Source organism: Centroberyx gerrardi, chromosome 8, assembly GCF_048128805.1.
Source record: "Centroberyx gerrardi isolate f3 chromosome 8, fCenGer3.hap1.cur.20231027, whole genome shotgun sequence".
Taxonomy (NCBI): domain Eukaryota; kingdom Metazoa; phylum Chordata; class Actinopteri; order Beryciformes; family Berycidae; genus Centroberyx; species Centroberyx gerrardi.
The window spans coordinates 32361669-32380304 of record NC_136004.1 but is presented as its reverse complement, the minus strand read 5'-3'; the positions used below and the strand labels follow the sequence as shown (position 1 = coordinate 32380304).

General features: G+C 45.6%; 2 protein-coding genes across 3 annotated transcripts in view; one reads left to right on the top strand and one right to left on the bottom strand.

Annotated features, from left to right (window-relative positions):
- Nucleotides 1-1168: 1168 nt before the first annotated feature.
- On the bottom strand, nt 1169-7220 carry rnf214 (ring finger protein 214). The gene is made up of 7 exons (XM_078285393.1): nt 7032-7220; nt 6117-6355; nt 5316-5449; nt 4952-5180; nt 3885-4094; nt 2801-3015; nt 1169-2704 (listed from the first exon to the last, which is right to left on the bottom strand). The coding sequence occupies exons 1-7, from the start codon at nt 7144-7146 to the stop codon at nt 2137-2139; spliced, it is 1710 nt and encodes a 569-aa protein (XP_078141519.1). The 5' UTR covers nt 7147-7220; the 3' UTR covers nt 1169-2136.
- Nucleotides 7221-8005: 785 nt separating this feature from the next.
- snx2 (sorting nexin 2) overlaps nt 8006-18636 on the top strand; it is a 38851-nt gene continuing 28220 nt past the window's right edge. The window contains exons 1-3 of one of the 2 annotated variants that reach the window (XM_078285035.1): nt 8006-8184; nt 17964-18063; nt 18148-18308. In XM_078285035.1, coding sequence (XP_078141161.1) covers nt 8086-8184; nt 17964-18063; nt 18148-18308 — 360 coding nt within the window. In that variant the 5' untranslated portion in view covers nt 8006-8085. Of the gene's footprint in view, nt 8185-17960; nt 18064-18147; nt 18309-18636 lie in introns of both variants that reach the window. The other variant, XM_078285034.1, reaches the window with a different exon arrangement.

Sequence of the window (18636 nt, the reverse complement as noted above, 5' to 3'; positions counted from 1 at the left end):
TGTTGTAAAACTGTTGAAGTTATAGACTGTAAAAATACGTAATTAGAAAGACTACACACCCAAAAGTGGCGTAAGTGATGTCATAACTTCCTCTCTCCACAAGCTACCCAGAGCCTGAAGCTCAGTCCCTCTCAGAGAGCAGGAGTATTATACACAACCTGGAAGGTAGACAGGAAGAACGGATTTAAACTGGTTTAGGATAGTTTTAGTACAGTGGGGGCTAACGTTAACGATGCCTGTGTGTTTCCTGTTTCCTTCCATGTTGGTGTCGGTGACGTATATTGTGCGAGACGAGAGATGTAGTTCACTGAGCGGTTTCACACAAAACTAAACGTTACTTTACTGTTTTACGACAAACTGCGACTTTCTTGACTTGAAAAATTATCTTTTAAATTGACAAAACATCATATGTGTAATTCATGGCACAATTCAAACGGGATCAAACAATTATTTGTCTCTCGCCGTTGACTACCGTACATATTTTTTCCGAAATAAGGTCCCATGGTGGACAGCGGAAGGGGAGGGGCTTAGGCTCTCTATACCCCAAAACGGCCAAAACAGTCAATCTGACCGTCACAGGAAAAGAATATGAAAATTCGCTAAACTGCGGGAAAACGAACTGATTTAGAAAGCAATATTTGTTTTAGTGAGCAAAAATATCATGCTGTAAAATCATAGTGAAAGTATTCTCCTCTAAGTGGGCTCACTCGAACAAGGCATCGGGTTGTTTTGGGAACAAACGCCGCGCATCAACATCACTGACGCTTGTGGATCAATTACTCACAGTCAACACAGGTAATCTCCACCTTCCATGTGCAGCAAAAAACAACTAGAAAAAATAGTTGCTAGGCAACGGTGACGCGGATCTTCAAGAGCGGGAAAAAGTAGCAAACACTGAAATGATACACCGTCTATAATGCATACGGTTAATATGATCGTTATGGCCATTCAAGGTAGAAATACTCAGAACTCTTTTGTGTTTTGTAATTTTAATAAAATAACAATGTTGGAATACAATACACAAACATTTAGGACAAGTCAGGGTCCTAAAAGATAAAGATAGATAGATAAAGAAGAACTGCAGGCTGATCATCACGCAGCCTGAGAGACTGGAGTCACTCTCCTAACACTTGTATTTGTATAACAGAGTTCCTCTATTTTATCACCATTTTCACATTCCATTTTTTAATGAACTTTATTATAGTTTACAACCATATTTATTCAAAAAAGCTGCTCTTCTGGTGGCGTTCATGCAGTTTATTACTAATGACAGACTGGTTTGAGTCGGTCAGCGGGAAACAAACAGCAGCCAGAGCCCGTCCATCCAATCAGCATGTGACATTTCTTCAGTATTAACATGAAACCTAAGCAATAACTGATAATCAATTCTCCATTAATGAAATAAATGAGTTTCTAATCCCATGTTGAGTTTCATTGACATTTTTAGGCAGCTGTTATCCGGAGCCACTAACAATAACTGCAACAGTTAACATAATCAAAAAGATTTTTTATTTAATAATCCAAAAAAACATTTCGTCATAATCGTTGGCTGAAACTGTTGCCCAAACATCACCTTCACAATAAATGATAAGACAGAACCGGTGTATTCTATTTTTGGCATTTTTCTGACTCAGACTCAGCTTCAGTTCAACATTAGAAGCGACCAACAGTGAACAGGTCAAAGGTCAAAGGTCAGAGCCGACAGACTGAGCCTGGAGAGACGATGTTTGATAGGACTGACTGAAGTGAGTCCCTCCCTGTAGGAACACTTCACTACGGAAGCCCACTGAAGTCATATATTCATACATTTTATTTATTCACTTTTCCCATGAAAACGAGTTAATTTTCTTTGTTTTCTCAAGATATCGAGTTATTTGTGTTTTCACAAGATAATGAGAACATTTTCTTGAGACATCGGGCTGAAAACTACCTCGTTATCTTGTGAAAGCAAAGTTTAGTTTTCTTGAGATAACGAGATAATTACTCTCTGCTCATTACTTTATCTTAAGATAACGACAAAAGTAAATTGATATGTGAAGAAAACAAAGAAAATTAACTTGTTATCACAGGGAAACAGTATAAATCAAATGTGTGAATGTGTCCTCAGTGGGCTTCCGTACCCGTCCTGTCTGCAGGTCACTTGAAGGGGCAGAAGGGGCAGGAGCTGTTCTTGCTGGACTGCAGCCAGACCCTGATGCAGTCTCTGTGGACGATGTGGCTGCAGCTCAGCGGGTGTCGGCTGTCCGGATCCACGTGGTTCTGACACATCAGGCAGAGCCTCCGCACCCCCGCCGCCGGCCCCGCCCCCGCCCCCGCCCCCGCCCCGGCTCTGTGCGGGGGGGGCGCGGGCCTCTGGATGGGCCCCGGGGCTCTGGGCGGGGCGGCGGAGGGCCGGCTGATGGGCCCCGGGGCCGGCCGCTCGCCCTGGGCCAGCCTCAGCCCCACCTGCTCCGTCACTTCCTCCATCGACATGCCGGCCAGCGTGCCGCGGGAACTCTTCACCTGCTGCAGCAGAGACGTCAGCTGCGCCCTGCTGCATTGTGGGAATCTAGTCCCCAGCTTCTCCAGGACTTTGTCCAGCTTGCCGGCGGGGGCGGAGGAGGCGGAGGCGGCGGCGGGCGGGGGGGAGGGAGACACCGGGTACAGAGGCTGGACCGGGGGGGAGGGGGACAGGCTGGGGGGCGGAGTCACCCGCACCGGGGCTCTGAAGAGGGGTGGGTGGTGGTGCTGGGGGGGGTGGTGGTGCTGGGGTGGGTGGTGGTGCAGGGGGGGGTACTGGGGCTGGGGGGAGTGTCTGTACTGGAACGGGGGTGGGTACTGGTGCTGGTACTGGGGCGGGTGGTAGTGCGGGGGGGGGTACTGGTGTGGGTGGGACTGGTACTGGGACTGGAGTTGGTACTGGTGTGGGTGTGGGTGTGGGTGGGGGAGGAGGCCTCTTTTGCCCGGGTTCGGAGGCGGGGGCAGGAACTGGGGGCGGGCCACTGACTGAAGCATCTGATTGATTCTCAGGTCCACCTATGAGAGAAGAGGGGCGGAGCCATTAGAGGAAGGCGACTGGGTTTCTGCAGCTCGTCCCTCGTCTGTGTCACACAGCTGGAGCGTGTTTCACCAAGCTCCGCCCCCACGACCCGTCTCACAGGTCAATCTGTAGCAAAAACCTCTTATTCAGTCAGCTGATACTGGCAACTCCATAAACAATGGCTTAGTGAAGTGCTTAGTCGTCTGTTAGACAGTAAAGTCAACAACAGCTGGACTTGGCCGTTGCTTATGGCGTTTTCTCCAAGACACGCTAGGTCAAAATGTCTGCAAGACAAACAGTAGCCTATTAACTTACTGAATAAAAGGTGTTTGCTATAGATTTGTCTGTAAGACGCTCAAACTGGAGGATTCAAGGGGGAGGAGCTTGATGAAACGTGAGTCCAGCTGTCTGACAGAAAGAGACGAGGGACAATTTTACACACGAGCGTTCAGCACTGCTCAGTTTAAAGAGAAACTAAACCCCAAACCCAAATCTGTGTAAAGCCTGACATCTAAAGGTAAAGGACATGCTACTGAAATGGCCACCTGCTATTGGCTGATTTTTGGTTAGAAGGTGAAATCACAGGCACCACAGGTTTAGTTCCTCCTGTGTGCTTTAGGACAGTTCCTAAAAAGCACATTGAAGAAGGGCATCTTGCCCGAAACGTCTGTGCAGCAATAAATATAAATTAATTAATTGGAGTGCTGTCCTGGAGTATTTCGTTGGTTTAGGACAGTCCAATCAAATGAATGAATCAATTCCAAAATCAATTTAAGAATTCAAATGCGTCTGCTGTCAGGACGCTGCAGCACATTTAACTTCAGAGCCGTTCCCCTCTCTAAACCCTCCCAGTCGGTCATCTCACCACGGGAACCTGCGGCAGAGACGGGACGCTGATCTTCGGGAGGGTTTCTAACTCGCGGCCCTGCTGCAGCTGCTGCAGGACGTCCTGGAAGCGGCTCTGCAGCTCCGCCTGGTTCTTCCGGACCAGACCTTCCTGTTTCTCCCACTCCAGCCGCTCATGCTGATACTGCTGGGGAGAATCCAGTCTCAGGGTGTTCAGGTACTGGCCCACCTGGGACAGGAAACAACGAGACAGTGTTGATGTCAGTTCGGCTCCGTTCACACTGCAGATCTTCACGCTCTGAATTCCAAACTGCTGCTCATGTCTGATCTTATTGGATGACTGTTTATATCTATTGTAGGATTTGTGTTGTGCGATGTTGAAAAGATGCAACAGAGTAACAATAACAAAAGACTACATATCCGTTTTTGAACCTAAGCTTCTCCCACTTGTTTTGAACACAGTTCGGTTACAGTGTGTGCAACTTTACATGTTGGCGGCTTCAAATAGCGGCGAGAGGTTAACGGTTTGAAAAATGTGAACTTCAATACCCAGTAGGGGTGAAACGGTTCCCGAAAAAATACCTGTCCTGTCCTGTCCTGTCCTGGTTGCTATGGTAAACATTAGCAAAATGGCAGGATGCCGGCTCTTGGTCCTGCCCCCACTATTATTTACTTTTACTATTTTGCTGCCCATCTTGACCAGGACTCCCTAGCAGAAGAGATATTGTATCTCAATGGGACCTTCCTGGTTAAATAAAGGATAAATAAAAAATAAAATAAATAAAACGTCATCCTTATTGGTTGGTAGAACTCTGAAAAACTGGAAAAACAACGTGGACACGCCCCCTTAAACAGCCGATACAGCCTGGATGGGTCACATGACAGCGATACGCCTGACGTCACACGACAAGTCAGCGTTTTCCCCCGTCCGCACGACTGTTTCCTGTCATTCCAATTCAGTTCCCATCCTGTTTCCTTCCAGCTGGGAGACTTTCACACTCACACTGCAGGAGCTGAACTGGATTCACCGTGGATTCTCACTCAGCTCCTGAACGCCTCTGACTGACAGCAGCTGAGCGGTCCTACCTCCTGCAGCCAGGCTTCGATGCGAGCCATGCTGACGTCTCTCTGTTTCTCCACGGCGGCCGTCTCGTCTCGTACGGCCAGAAGCTCCGCCTCCTCCGCCTCCGTCCTCGCCCGCTCCATCTCCCGCATCAGCTCCTCCAGCTCGTCCCCCCACCTCCGCTGCTCCTCGCTCTGCTCCTCCACCAGCAGCGCCAGCTTCCTCTCGCTCTCCTCCAGCTCCTTGGCCAGCCTGGAGCGACACCCATGAGTTAACTGATGATTAGACTTTAAAACCGCGGAAGTGTCGATCAGATCTAATGGCACCGTCCCTTCTGCTTTTTGTCTTTTCATTCTTCTTCATGTGCCCCGCGGTCTCGTCTCTCACCTGTTCTTCTCCTCCTCTGCTCTGTTCTTCTCCGATGTCATTTCCTGTTTCTTGGCTAAGAAGCTCTTCCTGCTGGCCTTGGAGTTGTTCAGCTGCAGTTTGACACGCAGAGACTCCAGTTTGTCCAGGAGGGCCTGCAGACAAACAAACACAATACAAACATATTTACAACACAAACAGGTTTCCTCCAGAGTCATTCAGCAGTGCTGGGTTACTATAGCTAGAAAAACACACTACTGCTATAGAAAATATAACATTTTCAAAAATTAAATATGAAAAAATTGCCTATATAAACATTGCATTTCAACAAAGTTTTCCCCCCAAAAAACATGAAAATGTTGGCTAATATTTACAGTTAGAATCCAAATAACAGATAAAGCTCCACTAGAACCAAAACCAACATGAGCCAAAATAAAAAAATATGCCAAACAATTTAAGTAGAAATACTGACATGTATTAGAGATGTAAGTTTTGTACACTTTATGTGTTTATATGCATGTGTGTGTGTGTATGTCTATGCTTACATGTGTGCATGTGTGTGCACAAGGCTGTGTTAACATGCAAGTGTGTGTGTGTGTGTTGGTGTCTATGTGTTAACGTGCATGTGTATGAATGTATGAACATACCTGTGCAAACATATGTGTGTGTGTGTGTGTGCGTGTGTGTGTGCATGTACATGACCATTCATGTGTGTGCGTTCCTGTGTTTACATCTTTCTGTGTTTACATGCATTTCCTCTAATCGCGCGCGTGTGTGTGTGTGTGTGTGTGTGTGTGTGTGTGTGTGTGTGTTCAGACAGACATGCTGCTGGCGAGTCGCCTCCTCCTTCTTCTTCTCCAGCTGTATTTTGTGCGCCTGGTGCTCCGCCTCCTCCTGCTGCTGCTGCTGCAGCAGGCTGTCATGCTGCTTAGCCAGGCCCAGGATGCACTCCAACATGGCCGCCACCCGGTTCTCCCAGTCCGGCTCGGTGCCGACGCAGCGCTCCGTCGTCCCGCTGTCCGTCTGCACCGCCCACACCTTCTGCATCTTCTGCTGAGGGTCTGAGAGGGGAACAACAAGGAGGGGACGGAAGAAAACAAGGAGGGGACAGAGAAGAAAACAAGGAGGGGACAGAGAAGAAAACAAGGAGGGGACAGAGAAGAAAACAAGAAAACAAGGAGGGGACAGAGAAGAAAACAAGGAGGGGACAGAGAAGAAAACAAGAAAACAAGGAGGGGACAAACAGAAAGCAAGGAGTGGACATATAGAGTTAGACTGGATAGAAAATGTCATTCTTGAGCATCTGACATGAGAGACAACTTAAAATACTGAAAAAAACAGTCTGTATACTGTGTTGCAATTTATATTGCAATATTCAGCAAAATAATTGCAATATGATTATTTGTCAATCTAATAATGTCTAGCCTACATGTAGGCTGCTATGTATAGTTTACTGTCTGTATGTAGAATGATATGTATAGTTTACTGTCTGTATGTAGAATGATATGTGTACTTTACTGTCTGTATGTAGAATGATATGTGTACTTTACTGTCTGTATGTAGAATGATATGTGTACTTTACTGTCTGTATGTAGAATGATATGTGTACTTTACTGTCTGTATGTAGAATGATATGTGTACTTTACTGTCTGTATGTAGACTCATGTGTATCTTGACCAACATGGCTGCCATTAAACCCTGCTGTGGTCCAGTTGCTGCTGGACTTGCTGTCAGTACCTTGCTCTGTCTGGTCGTCCTGCTGTAGTTTCTCCTCCTCGGTTGTTTGCTGGACGTCGTGTGTTTCTCGCCATGACGCCATGCTGCCGGTCTCTATTTCCCCGGCAGCCTCCATGCTAGCAAAACTAAACAAAACTGAAAGTTAAATCATGCTAGGTCAGAGTTAGCGACGAGTCCTGGCCGCTGCAGACAGAACGACCGAGCGAGCCCTGCTAGCTTGGAATTTTATATTTACAATTTATAACAGTCGGTCAAATATAATTTAACTAGCTAACTTCGCTAACCTGGCGGGTGTTACACTCGGCAGCGGTCCAGTTTACAGTTGCCGCCGGATATTTGCTAGTTACGCACACACACAGGCAGGGGGAGTGTGTGTTTGACTCGGAAATGATTGCGTGTAACTGCAAATTAGGCGGAATATGATCCGTGTGAAACGCTTCCATCGCCCAGGCTCCACAGTGGATCTGATCAAAGATCGTCCATTAAGAAGATGATTCACTCAAAAACAACAACAAAAAACTGGTTCACCTTCTGGTCTGCTGGAGTGGGCGGTAACCGTCACGTCATGCATTAGATTATGTGTAATTTGATTCAAATAGATTTTTTGTACTCGTAGTGGGAACACAGACTGTATTTACTAGAATAATTCAAATCTTTCTATAGCCTAGTTATTGTTGCAGATGGGTCTTAATGGGATTTTGATATAAAAAATAGAAGATAATATACATCTGGGCATTTTGGGGGCCTTTAACGTTTAATAGGTGTATATCATGGCACTAGAAATTATCTAGAAAGGTTCTCATTTTATTATGGTTATCACACTGAGAGCAGAGACGTTTGAGAGCGACACCCGGAAACAGCGGCAGAGTGAGACCTCTTTCCTTTCCCCTCCTCTCTGCCTCCGCTCCTGACTCCTGTTAGTCACATGACGGAGCTGGGAAAACCTCCTGACTCCCCTCTCCTCTTCTCCTCTCCTCTCTCTGTCAGTCAGTCGATTGTTTTCTCGCTCGGGTTTTGTATATTTCCCATCATCTCTGAGCCGCAGGGAGCGAAGATGGCGGACACAGCCAGGGATCCTCCACCGGAGCACACCGACTTCCAGGAGCTGGAGGACGGGGAGGACCTGTTCCCGGAGCCGGCGGCCGCGCAGGAGGTGAGGGGAGGAGGAGGAGGAGGAGATGGAGGGAGGCCGAGGGAGCTCCGGCTGGGCGTGATGCTTCACTGACAACACAGTCAAACTTAGGAGGCTAACTGCCTGTCAAACGACCTTTAAAATGATTTCTGCACGAGCCGTTACAGTTGGCGGGAATGCTTCTGGTTTGTTTGCGTCAAATCAGTGCATTGTCACCTTTCAGCGAAGTTGCAGTTAAAATATAGATAGAATATCGCTAATATGAAAATATGTTTCACGAAAAGCTGGCCTGGATCCCCAGAGCCCAGAAACCACACAGGGAGGCTTGAGGAGGCTCGTTTTTGCGCATAAAAAACGCAGAATAGGTGTATTTTTTCCCTCTTCCGGGTTGCCGTCAGGTGACAGTCACACAGGTGTCGATGCTGCGTTCAGGTTCCATGAGGGAAAAACAACAAATGGAGGAAGTTGACGGTTCAAAGCGACGATTTGGGAGTGTTTATGCTCTTGAACCAGTTTTGAAGTCATTAGAAGCCGTCAAACACCATGACTGAAGTTTTATTTAGACTTTGGTTGCGCTTGGGGATGAATACTTTCAGTGTTTTCACACTCAAAACACATGAACTTAGTGATGATACACTGAGTTCATGATTTACTAGTAAACCAAACATTGCAATAACAAAAAAAAAAGCATAAAGTAGTAGTTTGTGTCCTGCCTTGGCATCTCCAGAGTTAGGAACAAACAGAAGGTAGAATGTGCACATCCAGCTTTATCAGGTGCAGGACATTAAAAATGACTAACAGATATAGAAGAAGGATGTCTGCTAACACTGTGGCTCCCGAAAAATGCAGTTTATTAAGACGGATTATTAACAAGGTTTTTATCACACAGTTTGCACGTTTGTGGGAACAGTTTTAGCGGATATCCTTTTGTTTTCAACAGTTAGGACCACAGAATGACTTATGTGGTGAAGATGGTTTATTTTGTTGGTTTTATTTGAAATGAATCGAATGAAATGTATCATTTGACGACAGGTGTTTCCTTGTAGATGTCATCAGAATTTGAGGAAGTCGAGGCGTTGGGTTTCCAAACCTCGAGTGTGCAAGTACGAGCTGAAAGCTGAGGTGGAAAGTATTTTCTAGAAAGTTTTGTATCTACTGTCTTTGCTTTATTAAATGAATGCAGCATGACGCCCCTGTTATGCTGCATTCAAGTCACATGGGAAAGACGTAGATACACGCTTCCTGCTTGAAATTAATTATTATGAATGTCACATACTGTCAGTGATGTTATGGTCTCAGCTGTGAAACCCTGCAGCAGGACACAACTGCATGCTGGGATTTTGGTTTGTGGCCGACATCACAGTGTTTGTTTTGCTGTAAAACATGAAGTCCAATGTGTCACCGCTCAGTTCATGTGTCGAGACGATCAGGAGCGACCAAAGTCCACTGAAAACTACAAACATGGCTTCTTGAGGGAGTCAAAGGCAGAGGTGGGGACTCGAGTTACATGACCTGTGCCTTGAGTGTCCTAGATATTTAGTTTTCTTTAAGATATTAAATTGATACTGGACTCTTGATTTGTTCTGACTTGACTTGAGACTTGTGCCTCAAGACTTGAGACTGACTTGGGACTCGAGCAAAGTGGACTTGGTCACACTTCTGGTCAAAGGAGTTAGAAAGAGTGAACAAACATGAACACTGATGGTCAGTCTGCCTGTAATAAAGCTGCATGTGTGTAGAAGGTTGAGAAGGTCAAAGGTCATCATTGCGTCATAACTCTGAAACTCGGGTAGTAAAATGTTCTCAGACATTCTGATATGTCGTTTTCCCAATAGAGGCTTTATGACGGCATGTGAATGCAGGGCCAGTCTCTGTGATTTTATTGTTTCTTCTTCTGTTGATTCCAAACAAACAGGAAACGTAAAACGCATCACTTCCTGTGCAGCAGAGGATTTTTCCCAGGAAAGAGCTACCAGTCACCGGCTGTTTAGAACAGACAGAGCAGAAGATAGGTTGATCACTGTAGAGTTAGAGACACCAGACCTTTGTTTCTGAGAAAAAAAAGTCTCACATTTTTCCTTTTCAATGTGTTGAAACTTCAACACACAGAAAACTGCCAGGCTGCTGTTGAAATCAGAGTTACTGTGTGAGAGCCACACCAGAGCAGGCAGGGTTACACAACACACACACACACACACACACACACACACACACACACACACACACACACACAGAGCCCTGTTTTTCTTTTTAGTCACGTCAGCATTCTGGATTTCATTCCTGGAGATGACTCTGTTCCTTCAGTGTCACAACAACGCTCCAGTGACCTGTGTGTGTGTGTGTGTGTGAGAGAGAGAGAGAGAGAGAGAGAGAGAGAGAGAGAGAGAGAGAGAGAGAGAGAGAGAGAGAGAGAGAGAGAGAGAGAGAGAGAGAGAGAGAGAGAGAAATGTGTGCGTGTGTGTGTGTGTGTGTGTGAGAAAGACTGAGTGAAAGAGAGATTTTTGTGTGAGAAAAGTCAGTGTGTGTGTGTGGAAGAGAGAGAGTATGAGAAGGTGTCTGAGAAAGAAAGTGTGTGTGTGTGTGTGTGTGTGTGTGTGTGTGTGGTGTGTGTCAGTCATCCTCTTCCCTTGTGAGCAGCAGAATGAGTCTGGGTATTTATGGGTATTTTATATGTTTTTATGGCCGAGACTCTGCTGGAGAATGACCAATAAACGGATGAAGGATGTTGGACACACACACACACACACACACACACACACCCAGACACAGACACACACACACACACAGCGCTGTAAGGTGGACTGGGGTTAAGTGGAGTGTTTTATCACCTCTGACTGTAGTGTGGAGTCTCAGTTTGCAGGAATGTGCAGCTTCTGTTTCTGATTCCATGCAAACTTGAAGCTGCACAATTAATCCGGAAAATATGGAAATCACAATATTGACCGCAGCAGTTTCCTAACAGCAAGAATTCTGCAGGTTTTCATCACAGGGGAAAATGTTCCAGACAGGAAGCTGTGTGCTGAGCAGAATTCAACCTGCAGCTCAGACAGATCCAGGAAATATTTGATGAACAGAGACATGCAGGAGGAGCTCAACCAAACAAACACAACAATTTTCTCAATATAATATTATTATTATTATAATATTATGGCATGGTAAAAATTCAGCAGGCAGCAGGTCTGGACGACTGCAGACGTCTCAACTCTCACTTTGCTGCAATATTCACAGTTTTCAATGTTAGTGCAGAACGTCATAACAACCAGTAACCACTAAATGTTGGCTGAAAAGTCTTCATTTTTACCTTTTGTTGTTTGTTTTTGACCTTTATCCATTTAGGGGAAAATCAACTGAGCATGCTCACTCTTTTTATTCCTAAAAGATGAGTCTTCTTACTTTGGATAACGCTAGTGGCTACTGTCACTCAACATAGTGTATGCTAAAGCGTTAGCATGGAGCTACTGTCAGTCAACATAGTGGATGCTAAAGCGTTAGCATGGATCTACTATCAGTCAACATAGTGGATGCTAAAGCGTTAGCATGGAGCTACTGTCACTCAACATAGTGTATGCTAAAGCGTTAGCATGGAGCTACTATCAGTCAACATAGTGGATGCTAAAGCGTTAGCATGGAGCTACTGTCACTCAACATAGTGTATGCTAAAGCGTTAGCATGGAGCTACTATCAGTCAACATAGTGGATGCTTAAGCGTTAGCATGGAGCTACTGTCACTCAACATAGTGTATGCTAAAGCGTTAGCACGGAGCTACTGTCACTCAGCATAGTGTATGCTAAAGCGTTAGCACGGAGCTACTATCAGTCAACATAGTGATGCTTAAGCGTTAGCATGGAGCTACTATCACTCAGCATAGTGTATGCTAAAGCGTTAGCATGAGCTACTGTCACTCAACATAGTGTATGCTTAAGCGTTAGCATGGAGCTACTATCACTCAGCATAGTGTATGCTAAAGCGTTAGCACGGAGCTACTATCACTCAACATAGTGTATGCTTAAGCGTTAGCACGGAGCTACTATCACTCAGCATAGTGTATGCTAAAGCGTTAGCACGGAGCTACTATCACTCAGCATAGTGTATGCTAAAGCGTTAGCACGGAGCTACTGTCAGTCAACATAGTGTATGCTTAAGCGTTAGCATGGAGCTACTAGTTATGAAAAACAGGACAACACATCGTCCCCCATCAGTGATGTCATCCCTGTATGGGCCAATCAGTTACAAATATGCCACCTGTGTTTTGACCTGTAATTGCAGCTCAGGCCAATCAGTGTGATGTTGAAAGCGCTGCAGCACAGTGGTGAGATGCATCATTTCCTCAAGTCTCATCTGAATCCAGTCAGCTGTGTGAGACATCAGGTTTCAGGAACAATGACATGTTTTTCCATGTTGTTCCACATTTCTGTTCTTTTTCAAGCAACAGAAAAAGAAATTTGGTAGAAAAAGCTGTGGTTCATTCATATCACAGTTGCAGTACTCAGCAAAATAAATCACAATCTGATTTTTGTTTTTTTTGGTGTCAGCACCGCTCAGCCTGGCTCTTCCTCTGGATGTCCTCATGTTCCCTTTTCACCTCGCTGTTTCCTGCTGCCGTTTTTTTTTTTTTTGACACACATCTCTGTGCTTAACCCGCCTTCAGTTCTCCCAAACCCTGAGACATGCTGCAGTAAAACAGAAGGGCTGTGAAGCAGATGTGATGTGTATCAGCCTGCAGGTCTGAGGTCAGGGGGTCTCAGGTAGAGCTGCAACGATTAATCGATTAGTTGTCAACTATTAAATTAATCGCCAACTATTTTGATAATCGATTAATCGGTTTGAGTAATTTTTTAAGAAAAATAAGTCAAAATTCTCTGATTCCAGCTTCTTAAATGTGAATATTTTCTGGTTTCTTTACTCCTCTATGACAGTAAACTGAATATCTTTGGGTTGTGGACAAAACAAGACATTTGAGGACGTCATCTTGGGCTTTGGGAAACACTGATCGACATTTTTCACCATTTTCTGACATTTTATAGACCAAACAACTAATCGATTAATCGAGAAAATAATCGACAGATTAATCGACAATGAAAATAATTGTTAGTTGCAGCCCTAGTCTCAGGGTCCTTAAAGTCTGACAAAGTCTTTAAATTATCTAAATTTCAGGCTGTAAAAAGTATTAACATGTCTTACATCCAGTTAACAGGTTTTATTTTGCTCTAGTTTGTTTCTGAATCCAGAACAGAGTTATTAGTTCAGTCTGCTTCCTGCCTGCTGTACTGAACACAGCTGGACTTCACGCCCCTGAACGCCTCACTCCCTGCTCTCCTTTTTCTTTTTCTGCTCAGTTGTAGTGTCACAGTGTTCAGCAGCTCTGCCCAGTCAGAACCGGGCCGGTGCTGGACCAGCTTCGGTTCTTTATTTGGGTTTTTACATTAAATCCAGTTCCAGGTCTTGTTAAGAGTTCCTGAAACAGTTTCTGAAACCTGCAGATTCTCTTGATGCTGAATGGACGGGATAGCTGAGCTGGAACAGGGTCAGTGTGTGTGTGTGTGTGTGTGTGTGTGTGTGTGTGTGTGTGTGTGTGTGTGTGTGTGTGTGTGTGTGTGTGTGTGTGTGTGTGTGTGTGTGTGTGTCAAGAAGGGTTTCCTCTACCCCACCCCACCCCACCCCACCCTCACCCTCCCTTTGCTGAGTAAGGAGGGAGGAAGCGCCTCTTTATCATCACTCACTTCATTTCCTCTCCTCTGTCTTTACTCTCTCACTTCCGTCCTTCCCTTTTTTCTGTCCTCTCAGCTGAATCTCTGTCTCCTCTCTCCTTCCCTTCATCCCTCCTTTCCTTCCTCCTGTTTCCTCCTCCTCACTCCTTATTTCCTCACTCTCTTCTCTTCCTGGGCTCCTGGTGTGAGCGGGGCGGAGAGTCGGTGTGTTTTTATGAAGTCTAAAGTCTGTTTGTGTGTTGTTGCCGCCGGCCGCTGCAGCAGGTGACCGGCCTTCACTTACTGCTTAACTTTTATTTAACCAGTGAAGTTTCAGCTCCATGGATCTCAGCACTTTTTCACTCTGCACGGTGATTCATGTCGGTCTGGTCAAGCCTATCCACCTGATTCACTGACGTCATTTCTCACCCCGACCGATTGGTTGCTGTTAGTTGTCAGTTATCAAAATCTTTGACCAATCACAGCAGCAAACATCTCAGAACGACAACAATCATGGCGGCGTTCACTTCCCAGCTTTTAAACAGCTGATTGTTCCTGTTCTAATTCATCGATGACATTACGTTTTTTAAGGACTGATGAAATCTCTAAATCTATCTCGCCGTCATCCAGTTCCTTTGCCGGCGGCCATGTTGGTCGTCGTCGTCACTCTGTAACACTCGTCATAAGTAGGTTTGTCCCGCCTACATCCACCAGCCAATCAGGTTTCTCGGACAGTATCTGTCTGAAATAACTGCCGGTGGATAGGCTTGACCAGGCCGCTGTGAACCACCATGCAAATTCAAAAAGTGCTAAAGACTGAGCTTCATGGAGGCTGGACAGCAGGCAGATGAACTGCACTTTAAATGCAATATTCTGTCAGATTAGATACCAGGCTAAAATGGAATATCAGTATCGGAGATTTTACCCGAGACTAAAATCCGATACCCAAAGCCATGAGTAGAGCTGCAACGATTAATCGATTAATCGATTAGTTGTCAACTATTAAATTAATCGCCAACTATTTTGATAATCGATTAATCGGTTTGAGTAATTTTTTAAGAAAAATAAGTCAAAATTCTCTGATTCCAGCTTCTTAAATGTGAATATTTTCTGGTTTCTTTACTCCTCTATGACAGTAAACTGAATATCTTTGGGTTGTGGACAAAACAAGACATTTGAGGACGTCATCTTGGGCTTTGGGAAACACTGATCGACATTTTTCGCCATTTTCTGACATTTTATAGACCAAACAACTAATCGATTAATCGAGAAAATAATCGACAGATTAATCGACAAAGAAAATGATCGTTAGTTGCAGCCCTAGCCACGAGTAACATGTAAGAGATAAGTCTTGATTTTATGCATTTTTGGCACATAGAAGCCTGTATTTCTCAAATGGTGGAAAAACAAGAATTTGATCTCAATCATTTTGTCCACTGACCCCAAACTAAGGAAGTGAGCCGCACTGTTCAGTAAAAGTAATGGATCGGATCGGTACTTTTCGTACTCGTGATCGGTATCGGCATTGAGAAAGTGGTATCGCTGCATCCCTGTGTCAAATAATCGCATATCTTTCAGCCCTCGTCCTCAGACCACCAGGTTTTCTTTCCATCCAGACACTACAGCAGCTGGTTCCTCTGGTCAGCTCCTGTCTGGTTGAAGGAGTGCAGCTGCTGCAGTGTTCAGCTGGACCAGAAACCCGCAGACCGGTCCTGCCCGGGTCGGGGTGTCGGGCTGCTGCTCCGCCCTCCAGCCCCACGCTGCTGAAGCTTCATTTTGTCACCGTCAGTATTTGCAGTCTTACAGCGTTGTGCTGAATCTGCCTGCGGTGTCGGTAACGTCCCCGCCTGTCTGTGTGTTGTCATTACAGTCTTACAGTGTTTCTGCTGAACTCTGACAGCAGGCTTCCCTGGAAGAGCTGTGACTGTTGGTGTGATTGCACATGACCTCAACCTCAGGTGGCGGCGGTGGCGGCGGTGGCGGCGGTGGCGGCGGTGGCGCGGCGCTCTGTGTTCAGGCAGGACGGATGAGCCACGCTGCGGTTTCACACGGCAGGCGGTTGGTTTTCTCTGGAATATGTCGAGTCGGCACAGCTTCCACTTTCTGCCTCGTGCCGCGAGGGGCGAAGAGTTGAAATAGTTTCCTGTAACGGTGAAATGCTGCGGCTCTGCTTCTCTGAGCCTCAGAGGAAGTGTTTGGTAATTGCGAGACGAGCGATCAGGACCGAGCTGAGTTTTATATTACAATACACAGATTCAGTTCCTGTATGACATCTGAGGCAGAGCCAGCTGCAGCGGCTCCTGCTGTATAGATACAGAGAGGAGACTGTACCAGTGTCAAGTCTACTTTATTGATTTAGTGCCTTAAAATAAAAATCTGTGACTTTTTCATATCAATACCTGTCTGTCCCGCTCCTCTCTCTCTGCTCTAACTCAACAGTGATCCATCCTACATCCAGTTCATTAATCTTCTCCTCTGTCTGTTCTGAACAGCCGGTGTCTGGTCGCTCTTTCCTGGGAAAAATCCAGTGATGCGTTTTATGTTTCAAATTCATTTGGAATAAACAGAAGAAGAAGAACTGGGTAGTTAGCATGAGCAGCGACAGCCAGATCTACTGGAATGTGTCCAGTTTATCTCCAGCAGGCTGCGTCTGATCTGGCCTGGTCTCCTCAGACAGGGATTAGGCCAAAACCTAATCTGGATTAGGTAGATTTAGGTAGATTTAGTTTGGGCAGGTTTCAGATCCTCCCGTGATCTGTTGATCTGGTCTGGGACACCAGAACTTTCTCCTGATCCTTCTGGAGGAGCCGTCTGTCTAATTCAATTCAACCAAACGTCTGTGGGAGGAGTCACTGGACCCCATGACCCACTCCTACAGCTGAGTCATATGTTTTTTTTGGGGTTTTTTTTGGCGTTTGCGGTGATCATGGAAGACGTGAACTGTCTCCTCGAACATCCGGCAAATCATGATTCTCCCGATCAAAGTGGCTCCAGTAACTACAGTATGTGTTCTGCCACTAGAGAAGAACAATTGACCGTTTGCAACATTTCTGTTAAGTCCCGCCCCCCTTAGTTACTGTTGCTACGTCTGACAAACTTTGAAGATGGACGCTACCGTAGACGCTACAGTCCGACTCAGTGGTTCCCTTGTCAGAGTCAAACCTGCTGCAACAGAAGCCGCTCTTCTGTACTTCTGAGCCACGTGTCGGAGGAAGTAGACGGATGCTAAGCACGGATTGGTGGATTGCTATGTCATGGATAGTGAGGTCACTTCCTGTGGTTTGGTAAATGAAGGGACTTGTGCGTTGAATGTTGCTCTGAAGGAAGTTCATGGCTTCAGAAGAGAGAGTGTGTTGCTGCTGCAGAGGCTTCGCGTTGTCGCTTGTTTTCTTCTTCTGGTTCAGAAATGCGTGTGTAAACTGAGCTGCGTTTTGTTTCACACTTTTATGATGGAAACATTTCATCAGAGAATCAAAGTTACAGTCAACATGGATGCTGTAACACTGTAATCATGAACCAGGTGTGATCAGTCTCACCTCGGTGTGTTTGAAGACTGAAAGTTTCCTTAGAACAACAATAAATTAATCAGAACAATTGTTTTTAATCCTAAATTATTCCTGTTAATTACTGTTGTTGAGATGATATTAATCCTAAAATCACAGTGGGAAATGACCAGCAGCCACCAGTTAAATACTCATGATGGGACAATATATCGAAATTCAATACATCGCAATACAAAAATGTGTCAGGAACATGAATGGTGATATCAGCTCCATGTTATTCTGCTGTAGTAATCACTAATGAGACTCTTGACCATCACAGTTTCACAAGCTCTCCATCCAAATTATATTATTGTCACTTTGTAATGACATTTTTAAATTGTTGTTTACATTCTAGCAGCCAATGGCATCGCTAGAAAGATTTGTGTCTCGGAAATAAACAGAACAGTACAGCACAGTCAGACTTTATTCTAAACATATTTGGCTGCTAAAACAGTCTGATGTTGAGGGAATTATGTAAAAAGTTAGTTTCTTATTGTGGTGTGTGTGTGTGTGTGTGTGTGTGTGTGTGTGTGTGTGTGTGTGTGTGTGTGTGTGTGTGTGTCTCAGCAGTCAGAACCAGCCAGTCTGCCTGCTGAAGATGTCAGCACCAACTCCAACGGACCCAAACAGGACTCTCTGTTTGACGACGACCCAGAGGACCTGTTCGCAGGTACACACACACACACGCACTCACACACACACACTCACACACACACATGCACACACACCCTCACCCCCTCTCTCTCTGCTGCAGAGGCGACGGAGGAGGTTTCTCTGGACAGTCCGGAGCGGGACGTGTTGCTGTCGGACGGCCCGTCGCCCGCCATCACCCCCATCACCCCCCCCACCTCCGTCCTCACGCCGCGCATCGGCCACGCCCACGACGACATGTTCACACACTCCTCCTTCGACGAGGTGAATGCACACACACACACACACTCACACACAGTTTTTTTGCCCCTTTGATCTGATTTAGGGGCATTTTTGTTCTTTTTAGGGGCAAAATTATTGAACTATTAGATAATACTTTTGTATTATATGATGCCAAATAAACACTCAATTTGTAGGCATAAGATTGTTTTTATTTTAACCTCCTCCACCCTGCTGGACTCGCCGGTGGCTCCATCATGACAAACTCATGTTTCACAGCCGAGCTTTGTTCAAACCCACAGAACTTTATTTTCATTTCTAGTCCAGATCCCAAGGTTTCCAAACACACCAAACATGTCAGGCTGAATTACAG

What these genes read in the sequence shown, in the direction of transcription:
- rnf214 (XM_078285393.1), bottom strand. Translation starts at nt 7,146, where the DNA reads ATGGAGGCTGCCGGGGAAATAGAGACCGGCAGCATGGCGTCATGGCGA. An exon ending in GGACGACCAGACAGAGCAAG is followed by an intron (nt 6,356 to 7,031) that starts GTACTGACAGCA and finishes TTCCCCTCTCAG; the next exon opens with ACCCTCAGCAGAAGATGCAG. An exon ending in TCGAAGCCTGGCTGCAGGAG is followed by an intron (nt 4,095 to 4,951) that starts GTAGGACCGCTC and finishes TTCCTGTCCCAG; the next exon opens with GTGGGCCAGTACCTGAACAC.